The following is a 15,606-nucleotide window of genomic DNA, read 5'->3' on the forward strand; positions in this document are numbered from 1 at the left end:
AGGAGCATCCCATTCATTCATATCAGCAGAATTTGCATTCCTGCATGGCATTCATTACGAAGAGATAAACACTCCGCTAGTGGTACACACCCCTGCGGGCCAATGTCAAACCTCTATGGTTAGTCACGATGTTACTGTTGAAATTGAAGGACTGGAATTTCTTGTCTCTCCCATCATACTGAAGTCCTGTAGCATTGATCTCATTCTGGGAATGAATTGGTTAAAAGCGCATACTGCTTCAATCGTTTGCACCACTAAGACCGTCCATCTGCTACACCCTTCAGATGAGATAGTTACTTACCAAGCCCATCTGGTGCAAAATGCCGAGGCAAGGCTCTATGCATTGAATGCATTGAACGCTGCACCACTCGAGGGCATTGAAAACATTCCCGTCGTGCGTAAATTCCTCGACGTCTTCCCTGAAGAACTTCCAGGGATTCCCCCTGCTAGAGCTGTCGAATTCATCATCGACTTGAAACCAGGCACCACTCCTATAGCCAAGCGACCCTACAAAATGCCGCCGCATGAACTCCTTGAGCTTAAGGAGGAAATCGACAAGTCTCTTCGCAAAGGATTCATTCGCCCAAGTTGCTCTCCTTGGGGAGCACCTTCTCTCTTTGTCAAGAAGAAGGATGGGACTAACCGATTGGTTCAAGACTACCGTCCTATAAACCAAGCTACCATTCAGAATAAATACCCTCTTCCTCGGATCAATGATCTGTATGATCAACTGGCGGGTTCGTCAGTGTTCTCTAAGCTCGACTTGAGGTTGGGCTACCACCAGATCCGTGTTCGCGAAGAGGATATCCCAAAGACCGCCTTCGTGACTCGCTATGGTTCATACGAGTACACCGTCATGTCTTTCGGTTTAACTAATGCTCCAGCCACCTTCTCTCGTCTGATGAACTACATATTCATGGATTACCTCGACAAGTTCGTCGTGGTTTATCTGGATGATATCCTGATATTCTCCAAGAACGAAGAAGAACATGCTGAACATCTTCGACTTGTGCTGGAAAAGCTACGAGAACATCAACTATATGCCAAGTTCTCCAAATGTGAATTCTGGCTACCGGAAGTAACCTATCTTGGGCATGTCATCTCCAAGGATGGTATTGCCGTCAACCCTGAACGAGTTCAGGCTATTCTTGATTGGACTCCTCCCAAGAACGTTAAGCAAGTCAGAAGTTTTCTTGGTCTCGCCAGCTATTGCCGTCGATTCGTCGAGAACTTCTCTAAGATCGCTAGGCCTCTGACTAACCTGTTGCATAAGGGTGTCAAGTTCCAATGGACAGACAAATGTCAGGAAAGTTTCCAAGCACTCAAAGACAAGTTGACTTCTGCTCCAGTTCTAGCTCCACCTGATACCAAGAAGGACTTCGTCATCTATTGCGACGCTTCCCGTCAAGGATTAGGCTGTGTCCTAATGCAAGACCGCAAAGTGATTGCTTATGCCTCTCGACAATTGCGCCCTCACGAAGAGAACTACCCAGTTCACGACCTCGAACTTGCTGCTGTCATTCATGCGCTGAAGCAGTGGCGACATTACCTTCTCGGTAATCGTTGCGAGATCTTCACTGACCACCAAAGTCTGAAGTATCTGTTTACTCAGCCAGATCTGAACCTCCGTCAGCAGAGATGGATGGAGCTCGTTGCAGACTTTGACTTGGGTATTTCTTATACGCCAGGCAAGGCTAATGTAATGGCTGATGCCTTGAGCCGCAAGTCTTACTGCAACCACCTCCAGGTTCACAAAGTTCAGCCCTCGCTTCTTGAAGAATTCAGGAAGCTGAACCTCCATATTGTTCCTCCGGGTGCACTCGCTCCCCCTCCTAAGGAGTTTGGCAAGGTGAACCTCCACGTTGTTACCCAGGGTTCCCTCAATACCCTAGTTGCTAAACCAGATCTCGTGGATAGCATCAAAAGGCTACAGAAGTATGACTCTGAAGCCCACAAGATTAAGCGCTACCTCACAGAAGGAAAGCCCTCATTCTTCACCATTGCTGAAGATGGCACCTTATACTTCAAGGGCCGCCTAGTGGTGCCATGTGCAGAGAAAAACTTGGATATGACACAGGAAGTTATGAAAGAAGCTCATGATACGCCTCTATGTATCCATCCTGGTAGTACAAAGATGTACCAAGATATCCGTCAGAGATTCTGGTGGTCTAATATGAAGCAAGACATTGCTCGTTATGTTGCTGAGTGTGACGTTTGCCGTCGTATCAAAGCAGAACATCAAAGGCCTGCTGGAACTCTGCAACCTATCTCTATTCCTGAATGGAAATGGGACCATGTTGAGATGGACTTCGTCACTGGATTTCCCAAATCACAGAAAGGTAATGATGCTATTCTTGTCGTCATTGACCGGCTTTCCAAAGTTGCACATTTTCTGGCGGTCAAAGAAACGATCACTGCTAGCCAGTTGGCAACGCTCTATATGTCCAGGATTGTTTCACTCCACGGTATTCCATTGGTTATCAGCTCAGACCGTGGCAGCTTATTCACTTCAAGATTCTGGGCAAGTTTCCAAGAAGCAATGGGAACTCATCTGTCATTCAGTACTGCGTTTCATCCTCAATCGCAAGGACAAGTTGAACGCGTCAATCAAGTTCTCGAAGACATGCTTCGAGCTTGCGTTATTTCCTTCGGCAAGAAATGGGAGGAATCTCTCCCGTATGCTGAGTTCTCTTATAATAATAGCTATCAAGCTAGTCTGAAGATGGCCCCCTTCGAAGTGTTATATGGACGAAAGTGCCGAACCCCTCTGAACTGGTCAGAAACTGGGGAACGTCCACTCTTCGGTCCGGATATTATCCAAGATGCCGAAGAACAAGTCCGCATTATTCGCGAGAATCTCAAGACTGCTCAGTCACGTCAGAAGAGTCAGTATGACCGTCATCATAAAGACATGGTCTATCAACCTGGCGAAAAGGCTTATCTTCGAGTCACACCTATGAAGGGTGCTCACCGCTTCGGGATCAAGGGCAAACTAGCTCCTCGCTATATTGGCCCATTCACTATCCTTGAAAGGCGTGGAAAAGTGGCATACCAACTGGAACTACCGCCGAACCTTTCTCAGGTTCACGATGTGTTCCATGTGTCACAGCTCCGCCGTTGCTTCAAGGATCCAATCCGAGCTGTGGATCATGAAGTGCTCGAATTGCAGCAAGACCTCTCCTATAAGGAGCATCCGGTCCGCATTCTCGACCAAGCTGAACGCCGCACACGTCAGAAGGCGATCAAGTTTCTCAAAGTCCAGTGGTCGCACCATTCTGAAGATGAGGCCACTTGGGAACGAGAGGATCATCTGCGCGAAGAATACCCCGCACTGTTTCCTTCTACCTCCTAAATCTCGGGACGAGATTTCTTGTAGTGGAGGAGATTTGTAACACCCTGGGAATCATGCTACAGTAACTCCCTGTGATTAAGCTAATCATGTTGCTAAACAGGGCTTGATCACATTTGAATCACCTTCCTTTTCTAACTCCTAGTTCAAACTTCAAATATAATTAAAGTGAGAAATAAAAGTTTTCAAAAACTCAAACAAAAATGTTCAGTGGGTGCCAAATATTACACTGGTAATTATGGTGGAGAAAACACATTTTTATAAAATACCTAAATACTTTTAAATGAAATAAAACAGAAAAGGAAATTAGCAAATAAAAAGAAAACAGAAAACAGAAACAGAGCAGGAAAAGAAAAAAAAAGGAGCAGGCCTCCCCCCCACTGGACCCGTGGCCCATCTGCACCGAACCCCCCCCGGCCCAAACTGGGCCGCACCCCCGCACCCCCGACCCCGGCCCAGCCCACCTCTCCTCCCTCGCCCCCTTCCCTGTTCCCCCGACCGGGTCGGAACAGGGGCGCGCTCCCGCCCGACCCCCTCGCCGGCACCGACGCCGGAGAGGATAAGGGCACCAGCGGCCCCCGTCTCCTCGGGCCTCTCTCCCACTCACCCCGCTCACTCCCTCGGCCTCTGCGCCTCTCCCTCCGCCAGATCCCCCTCCCTCTCCCCTTCGATCCCCTCTGCCCGCGCGTGCTCGCCGCCGTTCACCGTCGAACTCGCGGCCACCGTGCCCAGATCGCCCCGACGACGTGCCCGAACGACTCCCCGTCGTCGACTACGTCGACTACGCCCTCGGGAACGAGCCGAGCGCCTCTGCACCGGCCTCCCCGAGCTCGTCTTCAACCTACGGCCGCCGTCGTTCGTCGCCGATTCCGGCTACCCCGCGCCCTCCCCGAGCACGCTGCCACTCCCTACAGCTCCGCTGTGAGCTCCCGCATCTCCTCCCCCTCTCCGTTAGCTCGCTCGCGCTCCATAGCTGCTCCCCCACGCGCGCCTGATCGCCACCCCGCGGAGCTCGCCGCCGGCGGGTCTCCGGTGACCAAATGGTCACGGGCGTAGGCCCACTAGCCCGACCGCACCATGCCGCCCCCGCCTAGCTACTTAGTTCGGCCGTTCGCGCGCTCTAACGCAGCTTCCGTCGGGCACCCGTAGCACCTCGCCGCCGGCGAGCTCGTAGCGGTCGTCTCCGGCCGTTCCAGCCCCTCTGACCACCGCCGTTGGACGCGCGACGTCGAGCCGCGTCGAACGCGCCAAGCCCCGCCCCCGCAAACCCACTGTGGGTGAAACCCGTACCCCTCCCGAGCCGCGTCGCCATGCGTTTGGTCGCCGGCGTTGCTCCGGCGCCGGCCGCCGACGTGGCAGGCCTGGGGCCACCCCAGTGTCACTGCCAGTGGCCCCCACGGGCCCCAGTTGACTGGGTTGACCCAGTCAACTGCTGACTGGGCAGGCCCAGTCACTGACATGCGGGCCCCGCCGCAAAAATATAAAAAAAAGAAAAGAAAAAGAAAATGTTTTATAAATAAAAATAACTATTTAACTAATCACTCACTGACATGTGGGGCCCACCCCTCTAATTATACTGTTAGATTAGTTTAATTAAGTATTAGACTAACAGAGGCTGACATGTGGGTCCCACTGGACCCACCTGTCTGGTTTGACTGGTCAGCCGACCTGTTGACTTGCTGACGTCAGCATTGCCTCATGCTGACGTCATAATTCATTTATCTGAATATAAATAATTCCAAAAATTCAAATAAACTTTGAAAATTCATATCTTTTAAACCGTAACTCGGATGAAAATGTTTTCTATATGAAAGTTGCTCAGAACGACGAGACGAATCCAAATACGCAGTCCGTTCATCCACCACACCTCCCTAACCTATCGAACTAGCAACTTTCCCCCTCCGGTCCGACTGTCCGAAAACGCGAAACATCGGGAATACCTCCCGGATGTTCCCCCCTTCACCGGTACCCCCTACTGTCGCGTTAGGACACACCTAGCACCGCTCATTGTCATGTCACGCATCGTCATGCTTATGTTTGCATTGTATTTACTGTTTCTTCCCCCTCTTCTCTCCGGTAGACTACGAGACCGACACTGCTGCTGCCCAGTTCGACTACGAAGTCGACGACCCCTCCTACTTGCCAGAGCAACCAGGCAAGCCCCCCCTTGATCACCAGATATCGCCTACTCTTCTCTATACTGCTTGCATTAGAGTAGTGTAGCATGTTACTGCTTTTCGATATCCTATCCTGATGCATAGCCTATCCTTGCTACTACTGTTGTTACCTTTACCTGCAATCCTACATGCTTAGTATAGGATGCTAGTTTTCCATCAGTGGCCCTACATTCTTGTCCGTCTGCTGTGCTATACTATCGGGCCGTGATCACCTGGGCGGTGATCACGGGTATATACTTATATACTATATACATGACACATGTGATGACTAAAGTCGGGTCGGCTCGTAGGAGTACCCGCAAGTGGATCCTTGTGGCGGAGCGACAGGGCAGGTTGAGACCGCCTAGGTGAGAGGTGGGCCTGGCCCTGGTCGGCGTTCGCGGATACTTAACACGCTTAACGAGATCTTGGTATTTGATCTGAGTCTGGCCATTTGGTCTATACGCACTAGCCATCTACGCGAGAGTAGTTATGGGTATCCCGGCGTCGTGGTATCAGCCGAAGCCTTCGTGACATCAGCGACTGAGTGGCGCGCGCCGTGTTGGACCGCTCTGACGTAACCGCCGTGATCGTGTGGGTTGCTAGGTCTGCTCGCGGCCGCGTTCGCAACATGCAGGTGTGCATAGGGCGATGGGCCCAGACCCCTGCGCGCTTAGGATTAGACCGGCGTGCTGACCGCTCTGATGTGCTTAGGTGGGGCTGCGACGCGTTGATCTTACGAGGCCGGGCATGACCCAGAAAAGTGTGTCCGGCCAATTGGGATCGAGCGTGTTGGGTTATGTGGTGCACCCCTGCAGGGAAGTTTATCTATTCGAATAGCCGTGTCCCTCGGTAAAAGGACGACCCGGAGTTGTACCTTGAGCTTATGACAACTAGAACTGGATACTGAATAAAATACACCCTTCCAAGTGCCAGATACAACCCGGTGATCGCTCTCTAACAGGGCGACGAGGAGGGGATCGCCGGGTAGGATTATGCTATGCGATGCTACTTGGAGGACTTCAATCTACTCTCTTCTACATGCTGCAAGATGGAGATGTCCAGAAGCGTATTCTTCGACAGGACTAGCTATCCCCCTTTTAATTCTGGCATTCTGCAGTTCAGTCCACTGATATGCCCCTTTACACATATACCCATGCATATGTAGTATAGCTCCTTGCTTGCGAGTACTTTGGATGAGTACTCACGGTTGCTTCTCTCCCTCTTTCCCCCCTTCCTATCTACCTGATTGTTGCAACCAGATGCTGGAGTCCAGGAGCCAGACGCCACCGTCGACGACGACACCCACGGCACTGGAGGTGCCTACTACTACGTGCAGGCCGCTGACGACGACCAGGAGTAGTTAGGAGGTCCCAGGCAGGAGGCCTTGCCTCTTCGATCGTTGCTACCTTTGTGCTAGCCTTCTTAAGGCAAAACTTGTTTACCTTATGTCTGTGTTCAGATATTGTTGCTTCCGCTAACTCGTCTATGATCGAGCACTTGTATTCGAGCCCTCGAGGCCCCTGGCTTGTATTATAATGCTTGTATGACTTATTTATGTTTTAGAGTTGTGTTGTGATATCTTCCTGTGAGTCCCTGATCGTGATCGTACACATTTGCGTGCATGATTAGTGTACGGTCAAATCGGGGGCGTCACAAGTGGGTCGCATGGATGCAGACCGGGGTACAAAGACCGTAAAACTGAAGCTACGGGTGATCTTTCCTTCGTCTTCCAGATCCTGATCAAGACGGTGATGTACGCGGGCTGCCTGTGATCTTCTGTTTTGTTTTGTCTTCCTTCAGGGTTTATGTCATGTGTCTTTGCTTTTATCGTTGAGACTTTGCTGCTACTAGTTCGCGGGTTGCATCCCGTCAGTGTTGAAGACGGACAAGTTTGCAATATAATGATCGATGTATTGATGGGGTGCTGGTGCACGTATATATAATTACAGGGTAGGCATCAATCCTCAACTATATAGGACTAGGAGGTGGGCCACAACTCCAATATACATGCAACATAAAATACATACTCCACACCAGCAATCCCTTAGTCATCACATCAGCAAACTGTTGCGACGTCGGAACGTGGAGAACCCGAACATGTCCAAGGGCAACCTGCTCGCGCACGAAGTGAATATCGAGCTCAATATGCTTCGTACGTCGATGGTGCACCGGGTTGGCGGAAAGGTAGACCGCGCTGACGTTATCACAGTAGACAAGAGTGGCCTTGTGAACAACACAAAGCAACTCCTGGAGCAGCTGACGGATCCAAGAGCACTCGGCCACGACATTAGCCACGACGCGGTACTCTGCCTCGGCGCTAGAGCGGGAGACCGTGGGCTGCCGCTTCGATGACCAAGAGATCAACGAGGGCCCAAGGTAGACGCAGTAGCCGGACGTGGAGTGCCGGGTGTCGGGGCAGCCAGCCCAGTTGGCATCCGAGTAGGCCACGAGGTCGGTGGAGGCGGGAGGCCGTCAGGGTGAGTCCCAAAGATATGGTGCCGCGTATGTAACGGAGAATACGCTTCACCAAGGTCCAATGGGAGTCACGCGGAGCGTGCATGTGGAGGCACACCTGCTGGACAGCGTACTGCAGGTCGGGTCGAGTCAGCGTCAGGTACTGTAAAGCACCAACAATCGAGCGATAGAACGCTGCATCGGGCACGAGAGACCCCTCCAGAGCAGAGAACTTCACCTTCATGTCGACGGGGGTGGGCGCCGGCTTGCAGTTAAGCATACCAGCACGCTCCAGGAGCTCGTGGGCATACTTCTGCTGATGCAGAAAGAAGCCGTCAGTCCGTCGGACCACCTCGATGCCGAGGAAGTAGTGCAGAGGCCCCAAGTCCTTGAGGGCGAACTCATCACGAAAACGAGCAGTCAGGTGCTGAAGGAGATCGGGGGCGTACGCCGTGAGGATGATGTCATCGACGTAGAGCAGCAAATATGCAGTGTCAGCTCCCTGATGATACACGAAGAGTGAGGCATCAGAGCGAATGGACCGAAATCCTAGAGACTGCAGGAAGGCTGCGATACGCTGGTACCAAGCCCGAGGCGCCTGCTTCAACCCGTAAAGAGAACGGGAGAGCAAGCACACGAAGTCGGGGTGCTCGGCGTTGACGAAACCAGTGGGCTGCTCACAGAACACCTACTCGGCAAGATGGCCGTGCAAGAAGGCGTTGTAGACATCCAACTGGGGCACAGGCCAGGCGCGCGAGACCGCCAGCTGGAGCACGACGTGGATCGTGCCCGGTTTAACAACCGGGGCGAAGGTGTCGATGAAGTCCACGCCTGCACGCAACCGAAATCCACGAACCACCCATCGAGCCTTGTAGCGCTCGAGAGAACCGTCTGGATGGGTCTTGTGGTGAAACACCCACTTGCCACTGATGATGTTGGCACGAGGGGGTCGCGGAACAAGCTGCCATGTGCGGTCGCTGTAGGGCATCGAACTCCTCCTACATCGCAGCAAGCCAATGGAGATCCCGAAGGGCAGCGCTAGCGGAGGCGGGAATGGGTGATGGCATCGATGTCGAGGCGGCGCACACATACTCGTCGGAGGAGTAGCGCGTGCTCGGCCGAAGCACACCGGCCCAGGCGTGGGTCGTCACGCCAAGAGGCGGGGCAACAGGGCCGGCGGTGATGTCGGCTAGGACTACGTCGGTATTTCCCCAAAGAGGAAGGGATGATGTAGCACAGCGACGGTAGGTATTTCCCTCAGTAAAGAAAACCAAGGTTATCGAATCAGTAGGAGAACCAAGCAACACAACGTAAACAGCCTCTGCACACAGATAACAAATCCTCGCACCCCGACATGTAAAAGGGGTTGTCAATCCCTTTCGGGTAGTGGCGCCCCAAGATGGGCAAACGGACGTGAGGACATTGTAGTAGATTGATAGATCGAATGCCAAATAAAATAAATAAGAATAAAACGCAGTAAGGTATTTTTGTATTTTTAGTTTAATAGATCTAAAAATAAATGCAAAGGAAAAGTAGACCGCAAAGGCAAATATATGAGAAAGAGACCCGGGGGCCGTAGGTTTCACTAGTGGCTTCTCTCGAGAAAAATAGCAAACGGTGGGTAAACAAATTACTGTTGGACAATTGATAGAACTTCAAATAATCAGCGCCCTGGTGGGTTGTGCTCTCCTCCAAGCACCTCCGGGCGCAGCCAGGGCCCATTACGTGTCTTCTGGTCCATAAAAAATCGCCGTAAAGTTTCGTTGCATTTGGACTCCGTCTGATATTGATTTCCTGCGATGTAAAAAACATGCAGAAAACAGCAACTGGCACTTGCACTATGTCAATAGGTTAGTACCAAAAAATGATATAAAATGACTATAAAATGATTATAAAACATCCAATATTGATAATATAACAGCATGAAACAATCAAAAATTATAGATACATTGGAGACGTATCAGGCGGCTGCGGCGGGTGCCGCGGCGGCGACGGGGGCACCAGCGGCGGCGACGGGAGCCGCGACAACGATAGGGGCCACGGCGGCGGCAGGGACGGAGGCGGGGGCACCAGCGGCGGCGACATCCGAGCTGACGACCGAGGGGGCGACGGGCGAGGAGGAAGTCGAGCCCGTCGACGGGGTGGCAGCGCCAGCCAAGGTGGCGGGCGGGGTACCCGCCGGCTCAACCTCGTAGGAGGGAGACGGGGACCCGGGGGCCCGGTCAGACTCGACCTCTGGGGAGGGAGTCGAAAAACCGGGCAGTGGCGGCAAAAGGCGCCGTGCCGGGGGGGGCTCCGAGGGGCGACGCCACGCATCACTCCAGGAAGGGGGCGCGGCGGTCGGCGCCAGAGGAGCCGAAGCCGGAGAAACCTGAAAAAAGGGGAACACCGTCTCGACAAAGTACACGTGCCTCGAGGTGTACACATGATGAGTAACAGGATCATAGCACCGGTAACTTTTGGTGATATGAGGGTAGCCAAGGAAGACGCATGAGACGGTACCTCATTCTTTTCGCATGCTCTGTTTAAAAAAAAGAGGTCCAGGGTTCTTTTTTTTACGTAGAGAAAATACCATAATATTGAAAAAACTATAGTATTGAAACCACAGTTGTGTGGTTGTCAAACAGGTCAAACTAAATAAAACCATGGTAATCCTAAAAACTGTAGTATTTTTAAAATACTTAGATAATACTGAGCTATTTTTTTAGAGTACGTCAACGGCGTACCTTACTTTTATAGAAGAGAAGAGCTCGAACAATGTACAAGAGTGTTAAAAGATGGAAGCGAGCTTCCATCAAGGACGCACACCCTACCACACCTTGCAAATTAGCCTATGTCTACACTCTCACAAAGCGTGCCGTAGCTTCCTCCTCCCAAGCCCGCCAACCTTCACTCTTTGAGCTCCGCAATGATGGCAAGGGCCAATTCTGACACCGTCTTCTGCTGATGAGTCCGATGAAACACTCTAGCGTTACGTCGCTTCCATAAAGCCCAAGTGGACGCAATGATCACCGTGTCGAAACCACGCTTGAAGCCCTTCCTGAAGTGAGCTCTCCTAGCCAGCCACCACTCCAGCAAACAATCCTCTGGCTCCGGGATATTGCCCTGCAAGCTCAATGCCTCGAAAATGTAGTGCCAAACTTCCTTGGCGTAAACGCACTGAACAAGAATGTGTTCCGCGTTATCCTCCTCGTGAAGGCATGTGTAGCAGGCAGAAGGGGAATCCTGAAGACCATGCCTAGCTATTATGTTTGAAGGGCAAAATACTAAGCTATCAAACAGGGCCTTAATGTCTAGATATTATGTTGTTGCAGAGTCTGAATGTAATTAGTATCATCCTAATAATATTAATATTCCCTTTATCGAAAAAAAAATCACTCTGAAGGGGTATGTGCAACGCTCGTTCCCAGTCATTCTCCAGGAAGGATGGTGGGAGCGAATGTTTTTAGATTCATGCACGGGAGCCAACGTATCCGAAGGCGTTCGCGCGGAAACGGACACGGACTGATGTCAATTCGTACAAGATGCATACCGGTAACTGATTGCTTTTCGCTCCTTGAGGATTATGCAACACATTACTACGTACGTAGGTAACCGATCAATTATATATACTACACCTTATTTTTCGGTAGAACGATGTACCGTGAGAGTCTCTTTTGTTTATATTCCTTTGCTCCCTTTCTTTTGCACATCGTCTTGGGAAGGCGGCAATGCAAAGACGAGAGGCGAGAGAAGGGTGGGACGGTAGCCCCCGTGGAAGTTCCATTGACATTTCGAAGTTTCCCACCATAATGGGAACTCTGGGATGTGGAGCCGCTGGTCCCACTGCAACACTTGAACGCCGCCGAGAATCGTCGGCGGCGAGCGTCCTCTCGTGCCATACATGTGCAGAGTGTCGCCGTGCATGTAGCAGAGCATCTCGCCACCGTCGACCCATGCGCTCCAAGGTCCCAAGTGGTTGAAAGCCTCGTTGATCTCAAAGCAGTAGTGCCGATCCCACCGCAGCTGCTTCCCGTCCTCCGGCGGCGACATGACCCAAAACTGGAGGGCCGTGGGCGTGCTGTCGGTGTGCAGCGCGAAGCACAGCCGGCCGTCGAGCTCAAAGGCGCCCACCCGCGGTATATGCTCATCATAGGCGACGATCATCTGCGCCGGGAGGCGGTGCGCTCGGCACGTCTCGGTAGCCACGTCGACCACCAGTACTCGGTTCCAACCGGTCGTGAGCAGGTACAGCTTGCCGCCGATCAGCCGTGGCGCCCAGGCCGTGATCTTGGTTGGATGCGGCAGCGAGAGGTTCGCGTGCCGGCGCCAGCCTCTGGCGTCGCCCAGGGTGTACACGTCCACGACCGTGGACGAGAGCCTGAACAGCTTGTACTCCTTGGTGGGCGGGCTGAACCCCAGGGCGAAGAGGTGCTGCGGCTCGCCCTCGGCAGCGAGCGGAGGCGGCTCCGGGAGCGCCAGCGTCTCGCCGGTGACGGGGTTGCACACCACCGCCGGCGCCGCGGCATTGTGGCGGTGGACGAAGCAGAGGAGGCCGTTGCAGACGTTGGCGAGGCCGTAGTCGCTGGGGATGGCGACGGAGCGCATGGCCCTGGCCTTACCGGAGGACGTGAGGAAGAAGCTGGCCCCGTCAGGCTCGCGCGTCTCGGAGACGAGCAGGACCTCCGCCGCGGGCGGGACGTAGGTGGCGGCGTGGAGGCTGCGGAAGGAGGGGTCGCCGACGACGCCGCGCCACAGCCTGGAGACGCAGCGGGACCGGGCGACGTCCTTCGTCGGCAGCTTCACCAGGATCTCCTGCAGCAACTCGCTAGGGATCTCGCCGCCGCCGCCGCCATCAGGCTCCAGCAGCCGCCGACGTTGTCCCATCGCTAATGGTTGTCGATCGACCGACGCGACACGACGGCGGCAACTTGAACCTTGAAGTCGATCGAGTTGTGATTTCAGGGTTTCTATTTTTTTTATGGAAGGAGTGCTTCGTTGCGACTTATTAATTGCCGTGTTCCGAGTTGGATTAGGTATCATCAACTCAGACTCCTAGGTGAACACGCAGATAGGATTAGAAACCAGACCTGCCGTTGCTCCATCGATCTGCCGTTGCTCATCATCAGACCAAACGCTGACGTCGACGCCCCCGGAGGCGCACGGTCGGAGGTGATAGGTTCGTGAAGTTTTCAACACGTTCATCTTTGACCTTTCTGTGGTGATTGTACTCTGAACGAAACCATGAAACTTCGAAAAAGCAAGCAATTCAAAGGAGCCGGTAATTTGATTCCAGGTATATTTTTCGTTAAAGGGCATTTTTATTGACTCAAAATGTAGGATCAAACGAATACAAAGTATGATGAGCACCTGATCTCTGCACAACTAAGATGCACGCAGTCAAACACTACCAAACTGACAAACGATAAAAAAAAGACGACATATTGGTAACAATAGAGTCATTTAGGACCGGCACTATGCCTACATCGAAGGAGGTGACGGACCGATCTAGAGATTATGATGTCATCCATGTTGGGTAAAAACCTCCCTGACTACCCATGCCGCCACACTGTCTTGAATAGCGGTTGGTACTCCGTTGACCTGGAGATTGAAGCCGCTGAAGCGCAAGGAGGCGGGAGTGGCGCCAACGGCGGCGGGTGAGGCCTCCGCTATTGGAGGAGGAGGCAATCGTGTCAGGGCCAGGGAAGGCAAGCGCGAAGGAGGACGGCCTCGGCGACAGGAGGGCAAAGACGCAATTTTAGTGGGGGGATGAATCTGGTTTGAAGAAGTTTGGGAAGGGAGTGGTGTCTAAATATTCTCCACGTAGGTTGAGCAGTGATGGGCGCGGCCCAACACCCGCCACAACTAAAGCCCTGCCAACTGCGTTGGCCTGCATGTGCTTTTCTACATCATTAGCTGATTTTTCTACATCATTTTGACTTCAATATTTTTCTATGTGTAGCACACACCATCCAAAGTGTCATGCTCAAATTTGGCCATTTTTTGAGTAGGTTTACTATTTTTCAAGCATTAACTGATTTTTCAACCATTAAAAAGGGCAGAACGTCACTGTTGTTTTTATCCCACATGTAAATTTGTAAAAGTTTATGAGTGGTGGGTGGTCATTTTTGCCCGCCACTGCTGCTTTTATCCAACAGGTAAATTTGTAAAAGTTTGTGAGTGGCGGGTGGTCATTTTTTGCCTGCCACTGCTGTCTGCATTGGCAGTGGCCGGCGACCTTGTGTACCCGCCACTGCTACTTTTCTAAAATAGCAGTAGCGGGTACCTGTCCACGCCCGCCACTAAATTGAGTTAGCCATAAGCCTATTCCCAGTAGTGAGTCACTAAATTCAGTGAAAAGCGACCATAACTTCGTCGAGGGACAGGCACACGGTCCAACGGTGGTGTGCTTCTAGCTGGCGGCACATCGCCCGAGGATGAGGTGTCAAAAGTGCATGCGTGCGCCAAGTGTTGGGAAAATTTTCCACCAAAGATATTATGATAAAAAAAGAGAGATAGATGAATAAGAGAGAATATAGCCATGTGGGCAAGACTGGTCAACATAGACACCGCTTCAAATTGGAAGGGACGAAACTTGTCCGGAACGAAAAGTTCAAGATGTGACATTTTTGGTTTTGAAGTTGAGGGATCAAATCCGTGCTAATTGATAAGAACATGGACAAAGCATATGTTTTTATCTCATATTACTTTGCTTTCAAGGTCTTTACATATATGAATCTCAATGGACGAACATCGTGGACTCAGCTTGCGTGGACTATTTGGCTTGAAGCAGTAACTAAGCAAGAGCTGATGTATAGAGCCAAGCCACGCGCCTGGACCTGGAGAAGCTGTAGTACGAAGGAGAAGAACAGTGATGCCGTTCGTGAGGATGGCCGGCTGATTCCGAGCATGACAGAATGTCTGAAACATCTCGAACAAATGACTAGCTGTTACTACCTCTGTCCTACTTTATTAGTCCCCTTTGTATTCTATGTGAAAATTTGAAATTTAACTAACAAAATATTAATGCATGTCATAAAAAATAATATAATTGAAACTATGTTCAAATACGAATTCAACGATATAATTTTTGATGACATGTATTAATATTTTATTAGTTAAATCTATAGTCAAAATTTGGCATAAAATGTAAAGGGGGCTTATAAACCAGGACGGAGGTAGTACTAGCTACTAGATAGGATCGACATTGAAATGAACGAATCCTTCCTCTAGCTTGAATCGACCTACAAGGCAATGCAATTGACAACTTGGGGAGGGGAGAAGAGAAGAGAAGACATGGATGGATGTGCTTACCTTATTTTGGTGCTGCGTCGATGTCCACAGCCTGCACACGCACTTGCGGATTGCGGTGTCGCTCTCTGTCATGTGCCCAACAGGGAAAGGGTGAAACTGTCACAGCACGATCTAACCACCCCGCGGAAGCTAGCTGGTTCAAGAGTTAGATCATGCTGGCAGCTTCACGCTTTCTCTTGGGCACTCGAACTACCAGACTACCACCCTAGCTTGCTTGCTTCCAATCCATGGAGGATCGATACCCCCGTGCATGCTTATATAGACGACGGGACCATATGCACACATACAGGATGAATCACATGGGAGCGTCCGGCCGGTCAAGATTGGGCTCGTGGTTCCGCGCGGCATTGT

General features: G+C 51.7%; 1 protein-coding gene across 1 annotated transcript; it reads right to left on the reverse strand.

The window, feature by feature from the left end:
• Positions 1–11,622: 11,622 nt before the first annotated feature.
• On the reverse strand, positions 11,623–13,357 carry LOC109786481 (F-box protein At5g65850-like). The gene has a single exon (XM_020345054.3). It carries the CDS (start codon positions 12,982–12,984, stop codon positions 11,623–11,625), a length of 1,362 nt encoding a protein of 453 aa, XP_020200643.2. The 5' UTR covers positions 12,985–13,357.
• Positions 13,358–15,606: the final 2,249 nt, after the last annotated feature.

The sequence above is a fragment of the Aegilops tauschii genome, chromosome 5 (genome assembly GCF_002575655.3).
Source record: "Aegilops tauschii subsp. strangulata cultivar AL8/78 chromosome 5, Aet v6.0, whole genome shotgun sequence".
Lineage (NCBI taxonomy): Eukaryota > Viridiplantae > Streptophyta > Magnoliopsida > Poales > Poaceae > Aegilops > Aegilops tauschii.